At 47.4% G+C, this 19,500-nt stretch overlaps 1 protein-coding gene across 1 annotated transcript in view; it reads left to right on the top strand.

Moving 5' to 3' along the window:
• The first annotated feature begins 2,036 nt into the window (after positions 1-2,036).
• LOC140392631 (dnaJ homolog subfamily C member 11) overlaps positions 2,037-19,500 on the top strand; it is a 64,152-nt gene continuing 46,688 nt past the window's right edge. Inside the window, exon 1 of the mRNA XM_072478073.1 lies at positions 2,037-2,194. Coding sequence (XP_072334174.1) covers positions 2,123-2,194 — 72 coding nt within the window. The 5' untranslated portion in view covers positions 2,037-2,122. The remainder of the gene's footprint in view (positions 2,195-19,500) is intronic.

The raw sequence follows: 19,500 nt of genomic DNA, 5'->3' as shown, positions 1-19,500 counted from the left end.
CCTGCCCTAACCCCGTAATCCCACGTATTGATCATGGCCAATCCACCTAACTTGCACATCTTTGGACCGTGGAAGGAAACTGGAGCACCCGGCGGAAACCCATGCAGACATCGGGAGAACATGAAAACTTCACACAGTCACCCAAGACCAGAGTCAAACTTGCATCCCTGGTGCTGTGAAGCAGCAGCGCTAACCACTCTGTCACCGTGCCGCCCATAGTCTCCAACTTCCGACTGTAACATCCCTAGATATTATAATAAAACCCTCCAGTGCCAAACTGCCATAGTCACCAATGCTTTAACATAACTCCTATTAAAACTGTGATGTTGCACTGACTGATATAACATTCGACTGAATAATGGAAATGTGAATAACGATAATAAGTTTGGTTTGATTGCCTTTGGAGGTCAAAAGTCCTAATATCTCATTTTGTGATCTGGTGTCAAATTATGTTTGATAACACTCTCATGAAATGTCTTGGGACATTTAACTATGTTAAAGGCACTACATAAATGCAACTTGTTTTTGTTGTTATGCTGGAGGCTATCATTGAAGTTGTTCATCCTTCTCGTACATCTTCATCCTTTCACAAAACACTGAAACTGCCATCGCCACCTCATAAATTGCATTGTCTGTGACTGTGGTGCTGAACACCCCCACCCCCCGCATTCTCAACTTCTAAACAATTGATAGTTCAAGTACCACCCCCTCTGTTACACCAATTCAGTGGGATTGATCTCCTAATTTTTAATGTATTTATTCATAGTATGTAGCATCTCTAGCAAAGACAGCATTTATTAACCATTCTTAATTGTCCTCGAGAAGGTGATGGTGGTCAATTCAAGTCTTTCATGGGTCACAATTCCCTCCAGCTCAATCTTCAGAAGACTGAAACCATTTTCCTGAGCCTCCAAGACAAATTGTTTCCTTGTCATCGACGTCATTGGCCTCCCAGCCACTGTTTCAGTCTGAAGCAGACCCACTATAATCATGGCATCGTCTTTGACCCTAACTGATAGCTTATTGGCAGGGCTACTTCGTGTCCCTTCTCATCATCGCCCATCATCTCCCCTTACTACAACCCTCCACCATTCCTTCATCAACTCGAGACTTGGCTACTCTAATGCCCCTCTTCCAATCTCCAGCAATCCTAATTTGTCAAAAAAGGTGACACATATCTGTCCTGCACTAAATTGCACCTTTCCCCATCTCACTGCCTTTCGCTGATTCTCATTTGTGACTGCAGTCCCACATCAACATGGTTGATTCTGACATGGTTTTTGCAAGAGAGTATAGTTTACATCTGGACTCGAAACGTTAGCTCTTTTCATTCCCTACAAATACTGTCAGACCTGCTGAGATTTTCCAGCATTTTCTCTTTGGAGTATATTTTACTGTTACTCAGTAGTTCAAGGAGAAAGTCCACCCCTACCTCCTCCGGGTGACCGGGCAATAAATACAAACCTTCACTGCATTACATTGGTAAATGAGTGATTTATCATATGGTTGTTCTCTGGGGACTCGAGGCCTAAAAATTGGCTACTGTGATTGTCTAATTAAAACAGTGACTGTACTTTTTAAATGACTCATCGGCTGTGAGGATCTTTGGCGCAGATCCAAAATGTATGGCAGAATTTTACTGCCCTCCCCCACCCCCCAGGAAGCCCAGGTAAAATTGTGGTGGGCTGTCCCAGAAGTGACCAGCGCTCCTGGTGGCGCCACTGAGGCTCGCTGAGCTGCAGGCGCGGGGGCCGGGGCGCCGCTTTGCCGTCGGCAAAGTTCCGCCCGTTGACTCTCGTTTTCCCGTCTCGCGGGGAACGGCTGAGTATTTCCAGCATTTTCCGGTTTTTAATTCAGCATCTTCAGGGATGTGCCGAAAGGCGCGATAATAGAGAAGCGTCTTTCGTGCGCGCCACCTATTCTTCTCGCTTTGATCTCGGCGCCGCCGGCAGAGGGCAGCGCCGGCGGGAGGAATGAGGCGGCCCGCGAGGTGGCGGTGGTGGAGGAGGTGGAGGAGGAGGGAGTCTCTTGGCGAATGGTGACCTCCTTGGCGGGGCTGGCTGGCTGCTGGCCGGTGCCCCGCTGCGGGGGGGGGGGAGGGGGTGCCGGGTGAAAGGTGACAATGGCGGCGGCCTTGGTGGATGAAGAGATTAATAACGATGACTTTTACGCGCTTTTGAACGTCAGGAGGGAGGTGAGGGGGTTCCTGTTCGCGTTCTCCGCCGGGTTCGTGGCCGTTGTGGGGGAAGGAGGGAGGGAGAGGACGGCACCGTCTTTAAACCGCCGCTGTGGAGGCCGGCCGGCGGCTTTCCGTTAACGTGCGTCGGGGCCCAGCCAACACCGTGTACTTGACGGTGCAGCGGGGCGAGAGCCAGCCCCGTTAGTGTATTAAACAGGCCTGTGCTTGGGTGGAGAAGCCGAGTTCAGTCACTATTAATCAGGCTGTTCAGTCTGTTATAAAGAACCCAATCGTGTGTTCAGGGCTCCCTGTGTCTCTCGTTTTATTTCAATTGTCTGGCGACCAGCGTCTCAAACCTTTACGCTTTGTCCCCTTTGCTACGCAACCGTCGATTTTTGCCCTTGTAAAGGTGTGACACGACAGGGACTGGCATCCGTCCAGATTCTGGGACAGTTTGTGCCACTTTGGACTGCCCTGTACTTATCCAGCCCTCCCCTCTCTCCCTGACCACTGAGGCCGAACTGGACTGTTGGAAATCCTTGCTGCCCTTTTTTGACCCCGAGCAGAGCTTCTGACCCCCTCCCCCATATCAACCCCTTTGCTTCAGTGCGGAAGGAGGCTGTTCGGCCCACTGTGGGCACCGGCACCCCGAGCGAGCAATTCGCCGAGACCCACTCTCCCGTCTTCTCCCCGTATTCCTCTTTTTCAGATAACAGCTTAATTCCCTTTTGAAAGCTTTGATTGGGTGGCATGGTGGTGCAGTGGTTGGCACTGCTGCCTCACAGCGCCAGGGACCCAGGTTCAATTTTGGCCTTGGGTCACTGACTGTGTGGAGTCTGCACATTCTCCTGTGTCTGTGTAGGTTTCCTCCGGGTGCTCTGGTATCCTCCCACAGTCCAAAGATGTGTAAGGTAGGTGGATTGGCCATTATAAATTGTTCCTTAGTGTCCAAAAGGTTAGGTGGAGTTACTGGGTTATGGGGATAGGGTGGGCCGTGGATCTAGGTAAGGTGCTCTTTCCGAGGGCTGGTGCAGACTCGATGGGCTGAAGGACCTCCTGCACTGTACTGAAGTGACTCTGCCATACTCTCAGGCCGTGCATTCGAGACCTTAACCTCTTGCTGCCGAAGAATGTTTTTCCTCATGTTGCTTTTGCTTCTTTTGCCAATTATTTTAAATCTGTGTCCTCTCGTTCTCGATCCTTTCAGGATTGGGAACCATTCTCCACACCAGACCCCTCATGATCATGAATTCCATTATCAAATCTCCACTTGGCCTTCCTTTATCAAAGGAAATCAGTCCCAAATTATCCGATCTACCTTCTTAACTGAAATTCCTTATTGTTAGAACTATTCTCATGAATCTTTTCTGCACTTTCTCCAATGCCTTCACATCCTTTCTAAAATTATCACCCACCTCTGCCTCATACCTGCTGCAGAAACCCTAATCTATACCTTTGTTACTCTAGACTTGTCTACTCCGAAACTCGGCAACCAACCAGCTATCACCCTGTACAAACGTCTACTTACCCAAAACCAGACTGCCCATATCCTAACCAGCCCTGCTTCAATATTCACGAGAGAGGGACCTTGTTGCTCTTGGGAACAGCGTGAACCAGGTTAATAGGCTCAAACAGGTTGATATTCAGAAGGAGGACATGCTGGAAATTTTGAAAAGCGTCAGGATAGATAAGTCCCCTGGGTCAGACGGTATATACCCAAGGTTACTACGGAAGCAAGGGAGGAGATTGCTGCGCCATTGGCGATGATCTTTGCGTCCTCGCTCTCCACTGGAGTAGTACCGAATGATTGGAGGGAGGCGAATGTTGTTCCCCTGTTCAAGAAAGGGAATAGGGAAATCCCTGGGAATTACAGACCGTCAGTCTGTGGTGAGCAAAATACTGGAAAGTATTCTGAGAGACAGGATTTATAATTATTTTAGAAAAACATAGTTTGATTAACAATGGTCAGCATGGCTTTGTGAGGGGCAGTTCATACCTCTCAAGCCTCATTTAATTCTTTGATAATGTGATGGGACACAATGATGAATGTCAGGCAGTGGATGTGGTGTATATGGATTTCAGTAAGGCATTTGATAAGGTTCCCCGTGGTAGGCTTATTCAGAAAGTCGGGGGGGCATGGGATACAGGGAAATTTGGCTGTCTGGATACAGAATTGATTAGCCAAAAGAAGACAGCGAGTGGTAGTGGATGGAAAGTATTGCGCCTAGTCGGTGACCAGTGGTGACCCGCAGGGATCTGTTTTGGGACCTCTGCTCTTTGTGGTTTTTATAAATGATTTGGATGGGGAAGTAGAAGGGTGGCTTGATGATGACACGAAGATTGGTGGAATTGTAGATAGTGTCGAGGGCTGTTGCAGGTTACAACAGGACATTGACAGGATGCAGAGCTGGGCTGAGAAGTGGCAGATGGAGTTCAACCTTGATAAATGTGAAGTGATTCATTTTGGAAGGTGAAATTTGAATGCTGAATACAGGATTAAAGGCAGGATTCTTGGAAGTGTGGAGGAACAGAGGGATCTTGGGGTCCACGTACAAAGATCCCTCAAAGTTGCCACCCAGGTTGATAGGGTTGTTAAGAAGGTGTGTTGGCTTTCATTAACAGGGGGATTGAGTTTAAGAGCTGCGAGGTTTTGCTGCAGTTTTATAAAACCCTGGTAGAATATTGTGTCCAGTTCTGGTTGCTTCATTATAGGAAGGATGTGGATGCTTTGGAGAGGGTACAGAGGAGATTTACCAGGATGCTGCCTGGACTGAAGGGCATGTCTTGTGAAGAAAGGTTGAGGAAGCTAGGGCTTTTCTCACTTGAGCGAAGAAGGCAGAGAGGTGATTTGATAGAGGTGAAGAAGGCAGAGAGGTGATTTGATAGAGGTGTACAAGGTGATGAGAGGCATGGCTAGAGTGGGTAGCCAGAGACTTTTCCCCAGGGCTGTCATGAGGGCACATAATTTTAAGATGATTGGAGGAAGGTATAGGGGAGATGTCAGAGAGTTTACACAGAGAGTGGTGGGTGTGTGGAATGCACTGCCAGCGGAGGTGGTGGAGTCAGAGTCATTAGGGACATTTAAGCGACTCTTGGACAGCCACATGGACAGCAGTAAATTGAAGGGGTGTAGGTTAGGTTGATCTTAGATTTGGCTAAATGGTCGGCACAACATCCCCTTTAATGAAACAACATCATGGGCTGAAGGGCCTGTGCTGTACTGTTCTATGTTCTATGACCCACCTTTTCTATGATTTCTGATCTCCATTAGCAGCCAGTATGGAGATACCTCTTAAAATTCAAAACCTCTCGTGGCTTTCCCTCTCCCTATCTCTGAAATCTTCTCCAGCCCTGCAAACCTCTGCGCTCCTCCAATTCTGGCCTCATTGTGCCATCCTGATTTTAATTGCTCCATCAGTGGCATTCATTTTCCATTGCATCCCATTTATTAGCGGTTTGGATTATTAATTTTTTAATTAAAGGGGATGGTAGTGAAATTGCCTCCATGCCTGAGGAATCTGTCTTTTAACTGTTTTGACTTGGCAGAATTGATAAGTCTCTTCTGTCTGACAGCTGCATGTGTCTAGTGTGAAATTATCCTGAGTGGAGCTCAGCCCAGTTTCAAATGGGCATGAACCCATAAACTGACTGTTGTTGGTTGTATTCCAAGTCAATAAAGTACTGACGTTTCAGTTTTGTTGCTGGTGATGGTTGTGATTTGTATCAATGAATTAATGCATTGTACAAGAAGTGTGTTGCCACAGTGCATTGGTATCAATGTTCATACTAAATAAATGTAGCGACAATCCCGAGAGTTATTGCCTTTGCCAAGTCCAAAAAGGATGGGGGACAATGATTTAAGACTCTGTTTTCTTTCCTGCTAACCAGAAGAAAAAAATCAATAGCCTTAATAATTAAAACCTCCATATCATAGGACACAGAAATGAGTGGAATAAATTGATTCCCATAATATACGATAGGCTTGGCACCTATTTATGTTTTAGAAATTTCTGGTGCAACATTTTGTAATAGCAAGCCTGTCTGCCCCCAAATCTGGACAAGTGGCGACCCCGACACCTCGTGGCCCTGCCATTAGTGACACGATCACTTAGAATGCTTTGACCTGAACCCAGTTTCAAATGGGTATCAATCCAGGGGTTGTAACTCGCCAGGGGACTGGTGAATTCATAAGATGCAATGCCTGCACGGGATGGAAATGTTATATTGATGCACAAGTTGCATCCTTCTGGTTTAAAAATGCACTGTTTCAATATAAGTAAAATATTGCAAATCTGCACCATGTTAATGGTTGCCCAACCATGTTGAGTGGGCAGAGAACTCTGACAGGAGCCAAGTGTATTTCCCCATTTAGTAACAAATCTGGCTAACAACCTCATTTGAGTGGATGGGGTGCTGGGAATTAGTGGGATGAGGAGGTAAAAATATATGTTTTAATTTTTTTCTTACAAATGCTCCATAATTTCCAGATCAACAATTATGAGAAATGGTGAACTTCTGTTTCACAGATGGTTGTCAGAGTCCAGCAGACGTAAAATACTGAATGTATTCTTGATTGAAAAATTGATATTGTAACACACGCATAATGACGTTCCCCCATCTTTTTGTGATGTGCCTTCTTCAAACAAGAAAAGCACTCTGGAAAAAAGTTACCGATCCTGCCTTCAAGATGGGATTGTGCCTGGAGCAATCGCTAGGATCCCAGCAAAATTAAATGGTCGAGGTGTTAAATGTTTCTGCTCGTATATATCCACTCAAACTAAAAGGCATCTAGCGATACAGTTAAAGAATTTTACAAATGTGGGCTGTATCTGGAAAAAGTGTTCTGATTTGTATAAAGTAGAGTAAAGTACAGGGGAAAACAGTCTTGTCACTGGCAATGAGAGCAATTTGAGATGAATGAAGAGGAGAATTACATAACATATTTGCAAGAGCACGGCATATTGGTAGCAATCCATTAAATCCAGTAGTGGATTGTTTAAAATATCGGAATATCCCTTTAGGTTGCTATGCTTGATATCTCCTGTGCTGCCTTGTGTGTAATGTTGCTTTGATTGGTCAAATTCTATGCTGTTTTGAAAATGATTCAGTTTTGTTATCATTAAATGTTTTTTTTTCTGTTCTTTACTGAAGGACCAACTCTGCATGTGAACCTCGGGTTCAGGTTTTTGCCCCGTAGTTACTCCCTGAGGTCTTGTCGGTCATTTATAATGCGTCAAATTTTAATTGAAGAGAGTGGCAACTGTTTTAAAGATCGAACATTTCATATGCTGAATGCAGTAAAGGGAATGGAACATTCCCATGTGCATTACATCAAGCCCACACTGTCCCAGCAGACACTCCCAGGTCAATAAAGCATGGTTCAGATCAATAGCTCCCTCCATTCTACCTTCAGGAAACAGACTTACAAATTAAAATGGAAGACCAAACTTTGTTTCATTGCCAAACATGAAGTTGGTTAAGTTTGCAACTGGCCTGATGGGTAACCATACGACCATAGGACATAGGAGCAGAACCAGGCCACTCGGCCCATCGAGTCTGCTCCGCCATTCAATCATGGCTGATATTTTCTCATCCCCATTCTCCTGCCTTCTCCCCATAACCCCTGATCCCCTTATTAATCACAAACCTGCCTTCTCCCCATAACCCCTGATCCCCTTATTAATCACGAACATATCTATCTCTGTCTCAAAGGCATTCAGTGAATTGACCTCCACAGCCTTCTGCGGCAAAGAGTTCCACAGATTCACCACCCTCAGGCTGAAACAATTCCTCCTCATCGCTGTTTTAAAGGATCGTCCCTTTAATCTGAGATGGTGTCCTCTGGTTGTAGTGTTCCTGCAAGTGGAAACATCCTCTCCACGTCCACTCTATCCAGGCCTCGCAGTATCTTGTATAAGATCCCCCCTCATCCTTCTAAACTCCAACGAGTACAGACCCAGAGTCCTCAAACGTTCCTCATACATCAAGTTCTTCATTCCAGGGACCATTCTTGTGAACCTCCTCTGGACCCTTTCCAAGGCCAGCACATTCTTCCTTAGATATGGGGCCCAAAACTGCTCACAATACTCCAAACCATGTGAACCCTAGCTCAACTGCTTGCGCACTGTGCAGGAAATCTTATGTTTACAGTTTTTTTTAAAACCAAACCAACTCTGACAAACAAAGATCTTTAAAACTGCTGATACTGTCAGCCACTACCCAGTGGTCCTCCTTTTTAAAAATTTTATTTGATATATTTTATTCAACTTTTTCGGCCAAACAAAACAGTACAAAGGTTTTTCTCCTTTTTACAACAGCAAAACAATATAAATAACCGTGACCGTATTTTAACAAATAAATAAATAATATATAAGCTAAATGGCAACTGCCATAACAAAAATAATAGCTCTCCCAAATAATAAAATCAGCAATTCAATATACATAACCAAGTACCAATATCTTTACAATAACACCCCTGAGGACCCACCTGGGCCCTCCCCCCTCCCCTGGGTTGCTGCTGTTACCTTCCCATTTCCTTTATCGTTCTGCGAGGTAGTTAATGAACGGTTGCCACCGCCTGGTGAACCCCTGAGCCGAACCCCTTAGTGCAAACTTTATCCGTTCCAGTTTTATAAACCCTGCCATGTCGTTTATCCAGGTCTCCACGCCCGGAGGCTTGGCTTCCTTCCACATAAGCAGTATCCTTCGCTGGGCTACTAGGGACGCAAAGGCCAAAACATCAGCCTCTCTCGCATCCTGCACTCCCAGCTCTTCTGCAACCCCGAATATAGCCAGCCCCCAGACTGGCGCGACCCGGACCCCCACCACCTTTGAAAGCACCTTCGCCACCCCCACCCAGAACCCCTGCAGTGCCGGGCATGACCAAAACATGTGGGTGTGGTTTGCTGGGCTTCTCGAGCATCTCTCACACCTATCCTCTACCCCGAAAAATTTACTGAGCCTTGCGCTGGTCATATGTGCCCTGTGCAAAACCTTAAATTGTATCAGGCTAAGCCTGGCGCACGAGGATGAAGAGTTTGCCCTACGTAGGGCATCTGCCCACAGCCCCTCTTCAATCTCTTCCCCCAGCTCTTCCTCCCATTTTCCCTTCAGCTCATCCACCATGTTCTCCCCCTCATCTCTCATTTCCCTGTATATATCTGACGCCCTACCATCCCCCACCCATGTCCCTGAAATCACTCTATCCTGAATCTCCTGTGTCGGGAGCTGCGGGAATTCCCTCACCTGTTGCCTCGCAAAAGCCCTCAGTTGCATGTATCGAAATTCATTCCCTTGGGGCAACCCATATTTTTCCGTCAGCGCTCCCAGACTCGCAAACGTCCCGTCCAGGAACAGATCCCTCAGTTGCACAATCCCAGCTCTCTGCCATGCTCCAAATCCCCCATCTATTCTCCCTGGGACAAACCTATGATTATTTCTTATCGGGGACCGCACCGAGGCTCCCGTCATTCCCCTATGCCGTCTCCACTGCCCCCAAATTTTCAGTGTTGCCACCACCACTGGACTTGGGGTGTATTTCTTCGGGGAGAACGGCAGCGGTGCCGTCACCAGTGCTTGTAGGCTGGTTCCTTTGCAGGACGCCATTTCCAATCTCTTCCACGCCGCTCCCTCCCCTTCTCCCATCCACTTACACACCATTGAAATATTGGCGGCCCAATAGTACTCACTTAAGCTCGGTAGTGCCAGCCCCCCCCTCTCCCTGCTACGCTGCAAGAACCCCCTCCTCACTCTCGGGGTCTTCCCAGCCCACACAAAACTCATGACGCTTTTCTCGATCTTCTTGAAAAAAGCCTTCGTGACCATCACCGGGAGGCACTGAAACACAAAAAGGAATCTCGGGAGGACTACCATTTTGATCGCCTGCACCCTCCCCACCAGTGACAGGGGCACCATGTCCCATCTCTTAAAATCCTCCTCCATCTGTTCCACCAATCATGTTAAATTAAGCCTATGCAAGGTTCCCCAACTCCTGGCTATCTGGATCCCCAAGTACCGGAAATCCCTTGTTACCCTCCTCAGCGGCAAATCTTCTATTCCCCTGCTCTGCTCCCCCGGATGTACCACAAACAACTCACTCTTCCCCATGTTCAATTTGTACCCCGAGAATTCCCCAAACTCCCCGAGCGTCTGCATTATCTCAGGCATCCCCTCCACCGGGTCCGCAACATACAACAGTAAATCATCTGCATACAATGATACCCGGTGTTCTTCTCCTCCCCTGAGTACTCCCCTCCACTTCCTGGAGCCCCTCAGTGCTATGGCCAGGGGCTCAATTACCAATGCAAACAGTAACGGAGACAGGGGACACCCCTGCCTCGTCCCTCTATAAAGACGGAAGTAGTCAGACCTCTGCTTGTTCGTGATCACACTTGCCACCGGGGCCCTATATAGCAGCTGTACCCATCCAATGAACCCTTCACCAAAACCATATCTCCTCAACACTTCCCACAGGTAGTCCCACTCCACCCTGTCAAATGCTTTCCCGGCATCCATCGCCACCACTATCTCCGCCTCCCCCTCTGGTGGGGGCATCATCATCACCCCTAGCAGCTTCCGTATGTTCGTGTTCAGCTGTCTCCCCTTAACGAACACAGTTTGATCCTCATGGACCACCCCCGGGACACAATCCTCTATCCTCGTCGCCATTACCTTGGCCAGGAGCTTAGCATCTACATTCAAAAGGGAAATGGGCCTGTAGGACCCACACTGCAGCGGGTCTTTATCCTTCTTCAAAAGTAACGATATTGTCGCCTCCGACATAGTCGGGGGCAACTTCCCCCTTTCCCTGGCCTCATTAAAGGTTCTCGTTAAGAGCGGGGCCAGTAGGTCTATATATTTACTATAAAATTCCACCGGGAACCCATCCGGTCCCGGGGCCTTCCCTGCCTGCATGCTCCCAATCCCCTTTACCACCTCCTCCACATCCATCTGTGCTCCCAGTCCTGCCCTCTCCTGTTCCTCCACCTTCGGGAATTCCAGCTGATCCAGGAAATGTATCATTCCCTCCTTCCCTTCCGGGGGCTGAGCCTTATACAACCTCTCATGGAATGTCTTAAACACCCCATTCACTCTCTCCGCTCCCCATTCCATCTCTCCCTCACCCCACCTATCTCCCTCGCCGCTCCCCTCTTCCTCAATTGTTGGGCCAGTAGCCGACCCGCCTTCTCTCCATACTCATACTGCACTCCCTGTGCCCTCCTCCACTGTGCCTCTGCCTTACCCGTGGTCAGCAGGTCAAATTCCACATGTAACCTTTGTCTTTCCCTGTACAGTCCCCCCTCCGGTGCCTCTGCGTATTGCCTGTCCACCCTCAGAAGTTCTCTCAGCAATCGCTCCCTTTCTTTACTCTCTTGCTTCCCTTTATGTGCCCTTATGGATATCAGTTCCCCTCTGACCACCACCTTCAACGCCTCCCAGACCACTCCCACCTGAACCTCTCCATTGTCATTGAGCTCCAAGTATCTTTCGATACACCCCCTCACCCTTAGTCATATCCCCTCATCCGCCAACAGGCCCATATCCATTCTCCAGAGTGGGTGCTGTTCCTTTTCCTCTCCTACCTCCAGATCTACCCAGTGTGGAGCGTGGTCCGAGATGGCTATGGCCGTGTACTCCGTCCCTGTCACCTTCGGAGTCAGTGCCCTTCCCAGTACAAAAAAGTCTATCCGTGAATATACCTTGTGAACATGGGAGAAGAATGAGAACTCCTTACTCCTAGGTCTGATAAATCTCCAAGGATCTACTCCTCCCATCTGCTCCATGAAGTCCTTAAGCACCTTGGCCGCTGCCGGCCTCCTCCCGGTCCTGGACCTTGACCGGTCCAGCCCTAGATCAAGCACTGTATTGAAATCTCCCCCCATTACCAACTTTCCCGCCTCCAGGTCTGGGATACGCCCCAACATACTCCTCATGAAGTTTGCATCATCCCAGTTCGGGGTGTATACGTTCACCAGAACCACAGCCTCCCCTTGCAGTCTGCCACTCACCATCACGTATCTACCCCCCCCCCCCGTCCGCCGCTATGGTCTTTGCCTCAAACGGTACCCGTTTCCCCACTAAAATAGCCACCCCCCTATTCTTCGCATCCAAACCCGAATGAAACACCTGTCCCACCCATCCTTTACGTAGTCTGACCTGATCTGTCAATTTCAGGTGCGTCTCCTGCAACATAACCACATCTGCCTTTAATTTCTTTAGGTGTGCGAGTACCCGCGCCCTTTTAATCGGCCCATTCAGCCCTCTCACGTTCCACGTGATCAACCGGGTTGGGGGGCTCTTTACCCCCCCCTTGTCGACTAGCCATCCCCTTTTTTACCCCAGCTCCTCACCCGGTTCCCACATACCCGTATATCCCACCGACGGTGCCCTCCCGCCTCGACCACCCCGCCCCATAACAGCTCCCCCTTCCCCTTAGCAGCAGCAACCCAGTTAGCTCCCTCCCCCCCCCTCCGCTAGATCCCCCTTTAGCGTAATTACACCCCCCCCCATGTTGCTCCCAGAAGTCAGCGAACTCTGGCTGACCTCTGCTTCCCCGTTTGCCCTCGGCCTCTCACTGTGCGAGGTCCCCACCTTCCTGCGTCCCTGTTCCCGCCTTAATTACCATAGCGCGGGAACGAAGCCCGCGTTTCCCACTCAGCCCCGCTTTCCTACCCACTGGCGCCCACAGTTCCTCATACCCCCCCCCCCAAAACGAGGGGAAGAGAGAAAATTTACAGGCTTAAAGAGTTAACAATTGAAAAATCATCTCCCCCCCCCTTCCTCGTCCCACATAGTCACCCCACCACTTTGCCCCAGAAGCTCTTTCTCTCGCCAGACTATTTCAGCTTCTCGTCCACTATGAATGTCCACGCCTCTTCTGCCGTCTCAAAGTAGTGGTGCTTCCCTTGGTATGTGACCCACAGTCTCGCCGGTTGCAGCATTCCAAATTTCACCTTTTTGTGAAGCACCGCCTTAGCCCGATTGAAACTTGCCCTCCTTCTCGCCACCTCCGCACTCCAATCCTGGTATACGCGGATCACTGCGTTCTCCCACCTGCAGCTCCGAGTTTTCTTCGCCCATCTTAGGACCATCTCTCTGTCATCATAGTGGTGAAACCTCACCACTATGGCTCGAGGTATATCTCCTGCCCTTGGTCTTCCCGCCATAACTCGATAAGCTCCCTCCACCTCCAAAGGGCCCGTCGGGGCCTCCGATCCCATTAGCGAGTGAAGCATCGTGCTCACATATGCCCCGACGTCCGCCCCCTCTGCGCCCTTGGGAAGACCTAAGACTCTTAGATTCTTCCTCCTCGATTTATTCTCCAGGGCTTCCAACCTCTCCACACACCTCTTGTGCTGCGCCTCGTGCATCTCTGTCTCCACCACCAGGCCCTGAATTTCATCTTCATTTTCAGCAGCCTTTGCCTTCACGACCCGAAGCTCCAGCTCCTGGGTCCTCTGCACCTCCTTTAGCCCTTCAATTGCCTGTAGCATCGGGGCCAACACCTCCTTCTTCAGCTCTTCCACACAGCGCCGCAGGAACACTTGTTGCTCCGGGCCCAATATCGAACTGCCACCCTCCGACGCCATCTTGCTTCGAGCTTCCCTTCCTTGCCGCTGCTCCGAAGGATCCACTGCAATCCTGCCGCTATCCTCTCCTTTGTCCATCAACGTCCGGGGGGGATTCCCTTCTATTTCACCGCACAGCGATTTTGGCCGTTTAAAATTGCCGTTGGGGCTCTTATCAAGAGCCCAAAAGTCCGTACCAACGGGAGCTGCCGAAACGTGCGGCTTAGCTGGTCATCACCGCACCCGGAAGTCGGTCCTGCCCCTTTTGATTAGGAGCCCTGATAGGGGCAGCACGGTGGTGCTGTCGTTAGCACTGCTGCTTCATGGCTCTGAGGTCCCGGGTTCGATCCCAGCCCCGGGTCACTGTCCGTGTGGAGATTGCACATTCTCCCCATGTCTGCGTGGGTCTCACCCCCACAACCCAGAGATGTGCAGGATAGGTGAATTGGCCACGCTAAATTGCCCCTTGATTGGAAAAAAAAGAATTGGGGATTTAAAACTTAAAAAAAAAGATTAGGAGCCCTGATGCTTCCTGATGTGCTGCATGTTATGAATCGAGGCACTGAAGCCCCTGTTATCTTAGAACCCTGATGCAGAAGGAAGCCATTCGGCCCATCGACTCCATACCGACCCTCTGAAAGATCACCTTACCTAGGCCCACTTCCCCATCCTTGTGACCTCACTTAACCTGCACCTCCCTGGACACTAAGGGACAATTTTATCATGGCCAACCCACCTAACCTGCACATATTTGGACTGTGGGAGGAAACCGGAGCAGCCAGAGGAAACCCACAAGAACATGGGGAGAAAGTGTAAACTCCACACAGACAATGACCCAAGGCTGGAATTGAACCGGGGTCCCTGGCAGTGAGGCAGCAGTGCTAACCACTGTTGTAGTCTGTGTAGTGTACCCTCCATTTGAAGTGGCTTTACTACTGTGTCTAAAAGCTTATCTACTTGTTCTTTAGCTCTGCTTTTTTGCCCAGAAACTGCATTGCCTGCTGTGGGTCAAGCACATCCCTGGTCTGTGCTGGCCTGATGTGATGGGATATTACCATTAGTCTTGCTGCTGCTGGACAGAACATAGTTGCAATGTCTCCTGCAGATCAACAGGCTGATTTGAATAAATGCTGCTTGCCTGAACATCGGGCTAAAGTCCCAGCCAGGCCCCAGATGGAAATTGAAATGAAACAAAATGAAAATCGCTTATTGTCACAAGTAGGCTTCAAATGAAGTTACTGTGAAAAGCCCCTAGTCACCACTTTCCGGCGTCTGTTCGGGGAGGAAATTGGAGGAAAGATGAAAATATGTGGAAGAAGGAGATGAGAAGAGAAAATGTCATACATCCTCCATTATCCTCTATTGAAAACCAATGACAATGTGGTGTTGACTGATGCAGCTTGCTCCTGAGCTAGATGGTGGCAATACCTTGTACTTTATAACCACTTCAGGCGCAAGTCATCACTCATCGAGTATTGAACACCTGACCTTAAGGACCCGACTGTGATGGACGATTCAGCCTGCTGTCTCAATTAATTCAATATTCACAAGAAATGAAACTGTTCACTTTTATCACATAATCGATAGATTATTAAGCAATTTGTCAAATAGAGAGTGAAGGTCATTCGTGAAGTTGCCTATTCAGGGATCTCACTTCTAATTTAGTTTTATATTTATAACTGTGTGTAATGTGATTGGCTGCATCAAAGGTTCAGGTGATATTTTACTTTTCGTCTTTGATTGCCCTTAATGAAAGCTGTCACATTTCTTGTATATTTTGACTTTGTGGATGAACCCCTTCGCACGCGTGATGGGTGCAGGCAAAATAATGTAGGCCACTTTTTCCCCTGTGCTGTCTGAATTAATTGTCAGATATTTCATGGTGACCTTAACATTGACACGTCCCTTCAAGATTTGCCCTGGTGTGATGCCTTGAGCCCTGGTATTCCATGGTGTGGCTCGATATTGCAGAGTGATTTGTTTTGTCCCAGTCAACCTTTTTGGTCGGGTAGGTGAGCAAGAGGCAGAGCTTATGAAGGGCAATTGTCAGCGTTGACTCCGATCCAGACTGCCTCCACGTGCCCCGTAATGCTGACTAAGCAACCTTGGCTGGGAATACTGCTTGGTGTCAGGTGGGAGAGAAGGAAAATCTTGAGAGACAAACCTTTCCAAATAATGACCTATCATTTTTTTAAAAAAACTATAACTACTGGTTATTTAACATTAGAGAGGGAAGATGGAATGATATTTTGGGGTGTGTATCGTTGGTTAGAACTGGAAAGTTAAACACCCAAAACAGGGTAAGATGGCTTCTGATTTTACAAATGCTGACTAGCTTCCAGGGATTACAGTTTCTAATTAATTATTTTCTTACAAAAAGTTACTATTTAATGCAGAAAATGGTCTGTTGGGAAACCGCTTGTTCAAAATCATTTTTACAAACAAAAAGCTTTGCAACAATATTCCTATTTGTCCTCTGATGCGCCTTTACTGAAAATGTTTATGTTGACGACCAAAGTGCAAACCAGTGTCTCGCTAAAGGGTTGTGGACGAAAGATCTGCAGGGTTATGGTGAAAGGGCAGGGACTGTGACTTGCTGGACATGATGGACCAAATGTCGTCCTCTTGTGCTACAACTGTCTATGACCTGATAACACTAGCTCTTTTACAGCTGAATCTTCAACTCCAATGTGGAGACAGCTGGTAAAAGAATCCTCCAATTGTTGCTCAGACATCCCTCTTGAGATATTTTGTCTTTATAATGGAGGCAGCCTTTGAAGCATGAATGAATTGTTTCTTGGGGTTTTCGAATATTTATTATTCCAACACACTTAGTAGATAAAGTGTGAACGATCTTTTTTTTGCTTTTGCCATTTGACCACTGCACTAAACTACTTGTGGTGATTAACACACATCTGCATGCGCACACATTTGAAAGCAGAGATTGGCAGAGAGACTGCTTTAGATTCTAACTTTTCAAAAATATATTTTATTAGGTTTCTCAAATTTTTAATGCAAACATTTTCAATGCAAACCAAGTCCAGTCCAGACCAAGAATTGTTGCATATATAAGAACAAAAAGAAACATTTCCCAAGAAACAAACAAAACAAAGAAAAATAACAAATAACTTAAAGTCTGTACCCAAAATCCCTAACAGCCCAAAAGTTGATGGTGTCTAGATCTTTGAAAAAGGAGATGAATAGTTGCCATTCCAGGTAGAATCTCTCAGTGGAACCCATGGTGGTAAATTAATTGTTTTCCAATTGCAAAAGGACGCGAAGTCCCCATACCAGTCTAGGCACTAGGCACGAGACCTCCTACCGAGTAGCGCCTGCCTTCCGACTATCGATGAGACAAAGGCAATAACATCAGCCTCTACTCCAGAGTGAACTTTCCACCCACACAACCCAAAGATGTGCAGGTTAGGTGGATTGGCCATGCTAAATTGCCCCTTAATTGGAAAAGAAAAGAATTGGATACTCTAAATTTGAAAAAAATAGAAAATGCTGTGAAAACTCAGCAGGTCTGGAAGGATCTGCAGGGAAAGAAAATATAGTCAGCGATTCGCACCAGTATGACTCCTCTTCAGATGTTACCAGACCTGCTGAGTTTACCCAGCAGTTTCTGATTCCGTCTCTTGACTCCATTATCTTTCGCCTCACTAAGGTAATGCTCAAGGTAGTAAAAACGTACAGAAATGGCTTTTTTTGAGATATGGTAATGGCCAGTGTCTCTTAACATGCTGCATAAGAGCTGGGGTAGCCTTGACTAATAGCTTACTTTTACTGGAGGACAATATTGTTTATATGTCTTCACACGTCTCTTCCAGACCAGTATGAAGCAAGGGAAGGTTTGTGGACTGACTAACGGTCTGACAGGCCACAATGTGAAAACTTCTGCCTTGGCCACAACCATCTTTATACCAATTGATATTTGTCCTGTATGGTGGGAGGATTTCATGGGCTCCTACAACTTGTGTGGGGAGGGGGGGGCGGCGTATCCGCACTTCACCCTCCTGCTGTGATTATCTTGTTGGATGTTAACCAAAGCATGAACCTCTTGGTTCCGATCTCCATTTGCCATTGTTGTCTGGAGTGGGGGTTTAAATCTGGTATCTTCTTGCTCCTTGGTAGGAATGTTACCAGTTAACTGGAGTCACACTGCATCACACTGGTGTCATAGCTGGACAGCCAGTGAATGGAGTCCAGAGACACAAAGAGCAATACATTAACTGTAAGCTGCAGTCACAAATATTCACTTTATTATCACAACCAAAGGGTTTTTGAATAAGATCATGAAATGGGTATTCTTGATGGCCTAGTGAGTGGTGATCATAACAGAATTTTCCAGGACTGAGTATCCCCCATACTAAGATACTCATACTTAGTAGAATATCCCCCACTAACCCCGTCCAATCTCACCCATGAAAAAATAGTCGCTGGGTGAGGTTGCTGAAGCACATGAAGCTGCATCCTGACAAAATGTAGCCTGTTCTGGGAAAGGGGTAAATTATAGAAAATCACACTTCCAGTTTTATGGTTATTGCTGTGGAGGATTAAGAAAGCAGTGTTCAGACAGTTACTGTGACTCTGCTGATGCACTCCTCCAAGAGAAAAATGGTAGAAGAACAGTTTGTCTCTCAAGCGTCTGAGTTTTAAACTACTTATTCTACCAACAGGTTCCACACTCCAAATCATTAAAGGGGAAACTTTGTTGCAAAAGGTTACAAAAAAACTTAATTCACAGAATAACTGCAAAAAATAAATGTTACCAATATCTAAGCAGTATTCCTTTGGATCCTATTTCAGTCAATGTGTCAGGTGCCTGGAGGTGTATTTAACCTTCTTTAAGCTTTTTTAGTGGCTTGTTAGGTTTATTGAGTGGGAAGATGGGCTACCCAAGGATCATGGCTGGGGAAATTAGTTTCCAATGAGTACCAATGAGTTTGGATACTCCTGTAGTAGGGTGAAGAAACTTGAGTGTTTGTTTGTAAATCTGTGACTTATAACTGGAAAGTGGTCATCAGGCGAAGGCAAGATCGAGCTGGTGATTTTTAAAAATTCTTTCAGGGACTGGATGTTTATTGTCCATCCCTAATTGCCCTTGAGAAGGTGGTGGTGTGCCACCTTCTTAGACTGCTGCAGTCCATGTGGTGTAGGTACACCGTCAGTGCTGTTAGGGAGGGAGTTCCAGGAATTTAACCCAGTGTCAGTGAAGGAATAGTGATGTAGTTCTAAGTCAGGATGGTATGTGGCTTAGGAACTTGCAGATGGTGCTCCCATGCATCTATTGTCCTCGTCTTTCTAGGTGTTGGAGATTGTGGGTTTGGAAGATGCTGTCGCAGGAGGCTTGACAAGTTGCTACATATTGTATATGCTGGACATTGCTGGCCCTATACGGCAGTGGTAGAGGGAGTGCATGTTGAAGGTGATGGATGCGGTGACAATCAAGCGGGCTGCTTTGTCCTGGATAGTGTTGAGCTTCTCCAGTGTTGTTGGAGCTGCACGCATCCAGGCAAGTGGAAAGTATTCCATCATAGTCCTGGCTTATGCCTTGTAGATGTTGGCAGGCTTTGGGGAGTCGGGAGGTGAGTTACTCACAGCAGAATTCCCATTCCCTGACCTGCTCTTGCAGCGACTGTATTTATAAGTCCAGTCCAGTTACATTTCCGGTCATTGATAGCCACCAAGATGTTGATAATGGGAGAATTCAGTAATGGTAATACCATTGAATGTCAAAGGACGATAGTTAAT

The sequence above is a fragment of the Scyliorhinus torazame genome, chromosome 16 (assembly GCF_047496885.1).
Source record: "Scyliorhinus torazame isolate Kashiwa2021f chromosome 16, sScyTor2.1, whole genome shotgun sequence".
Lineage (NCBI taxonomy): Eukaryota > Metazoa > Chordata > Chondrichthyes > Carcharhiniformes > Scyliorhinidae > Scyliorhinus > Scyliorhinus torazame.
The sequence above is the reverse complement of the archived record's forward strand: the minus strand, read 5'-3'. Positions and strand labels throughout refer to the sequence as shown.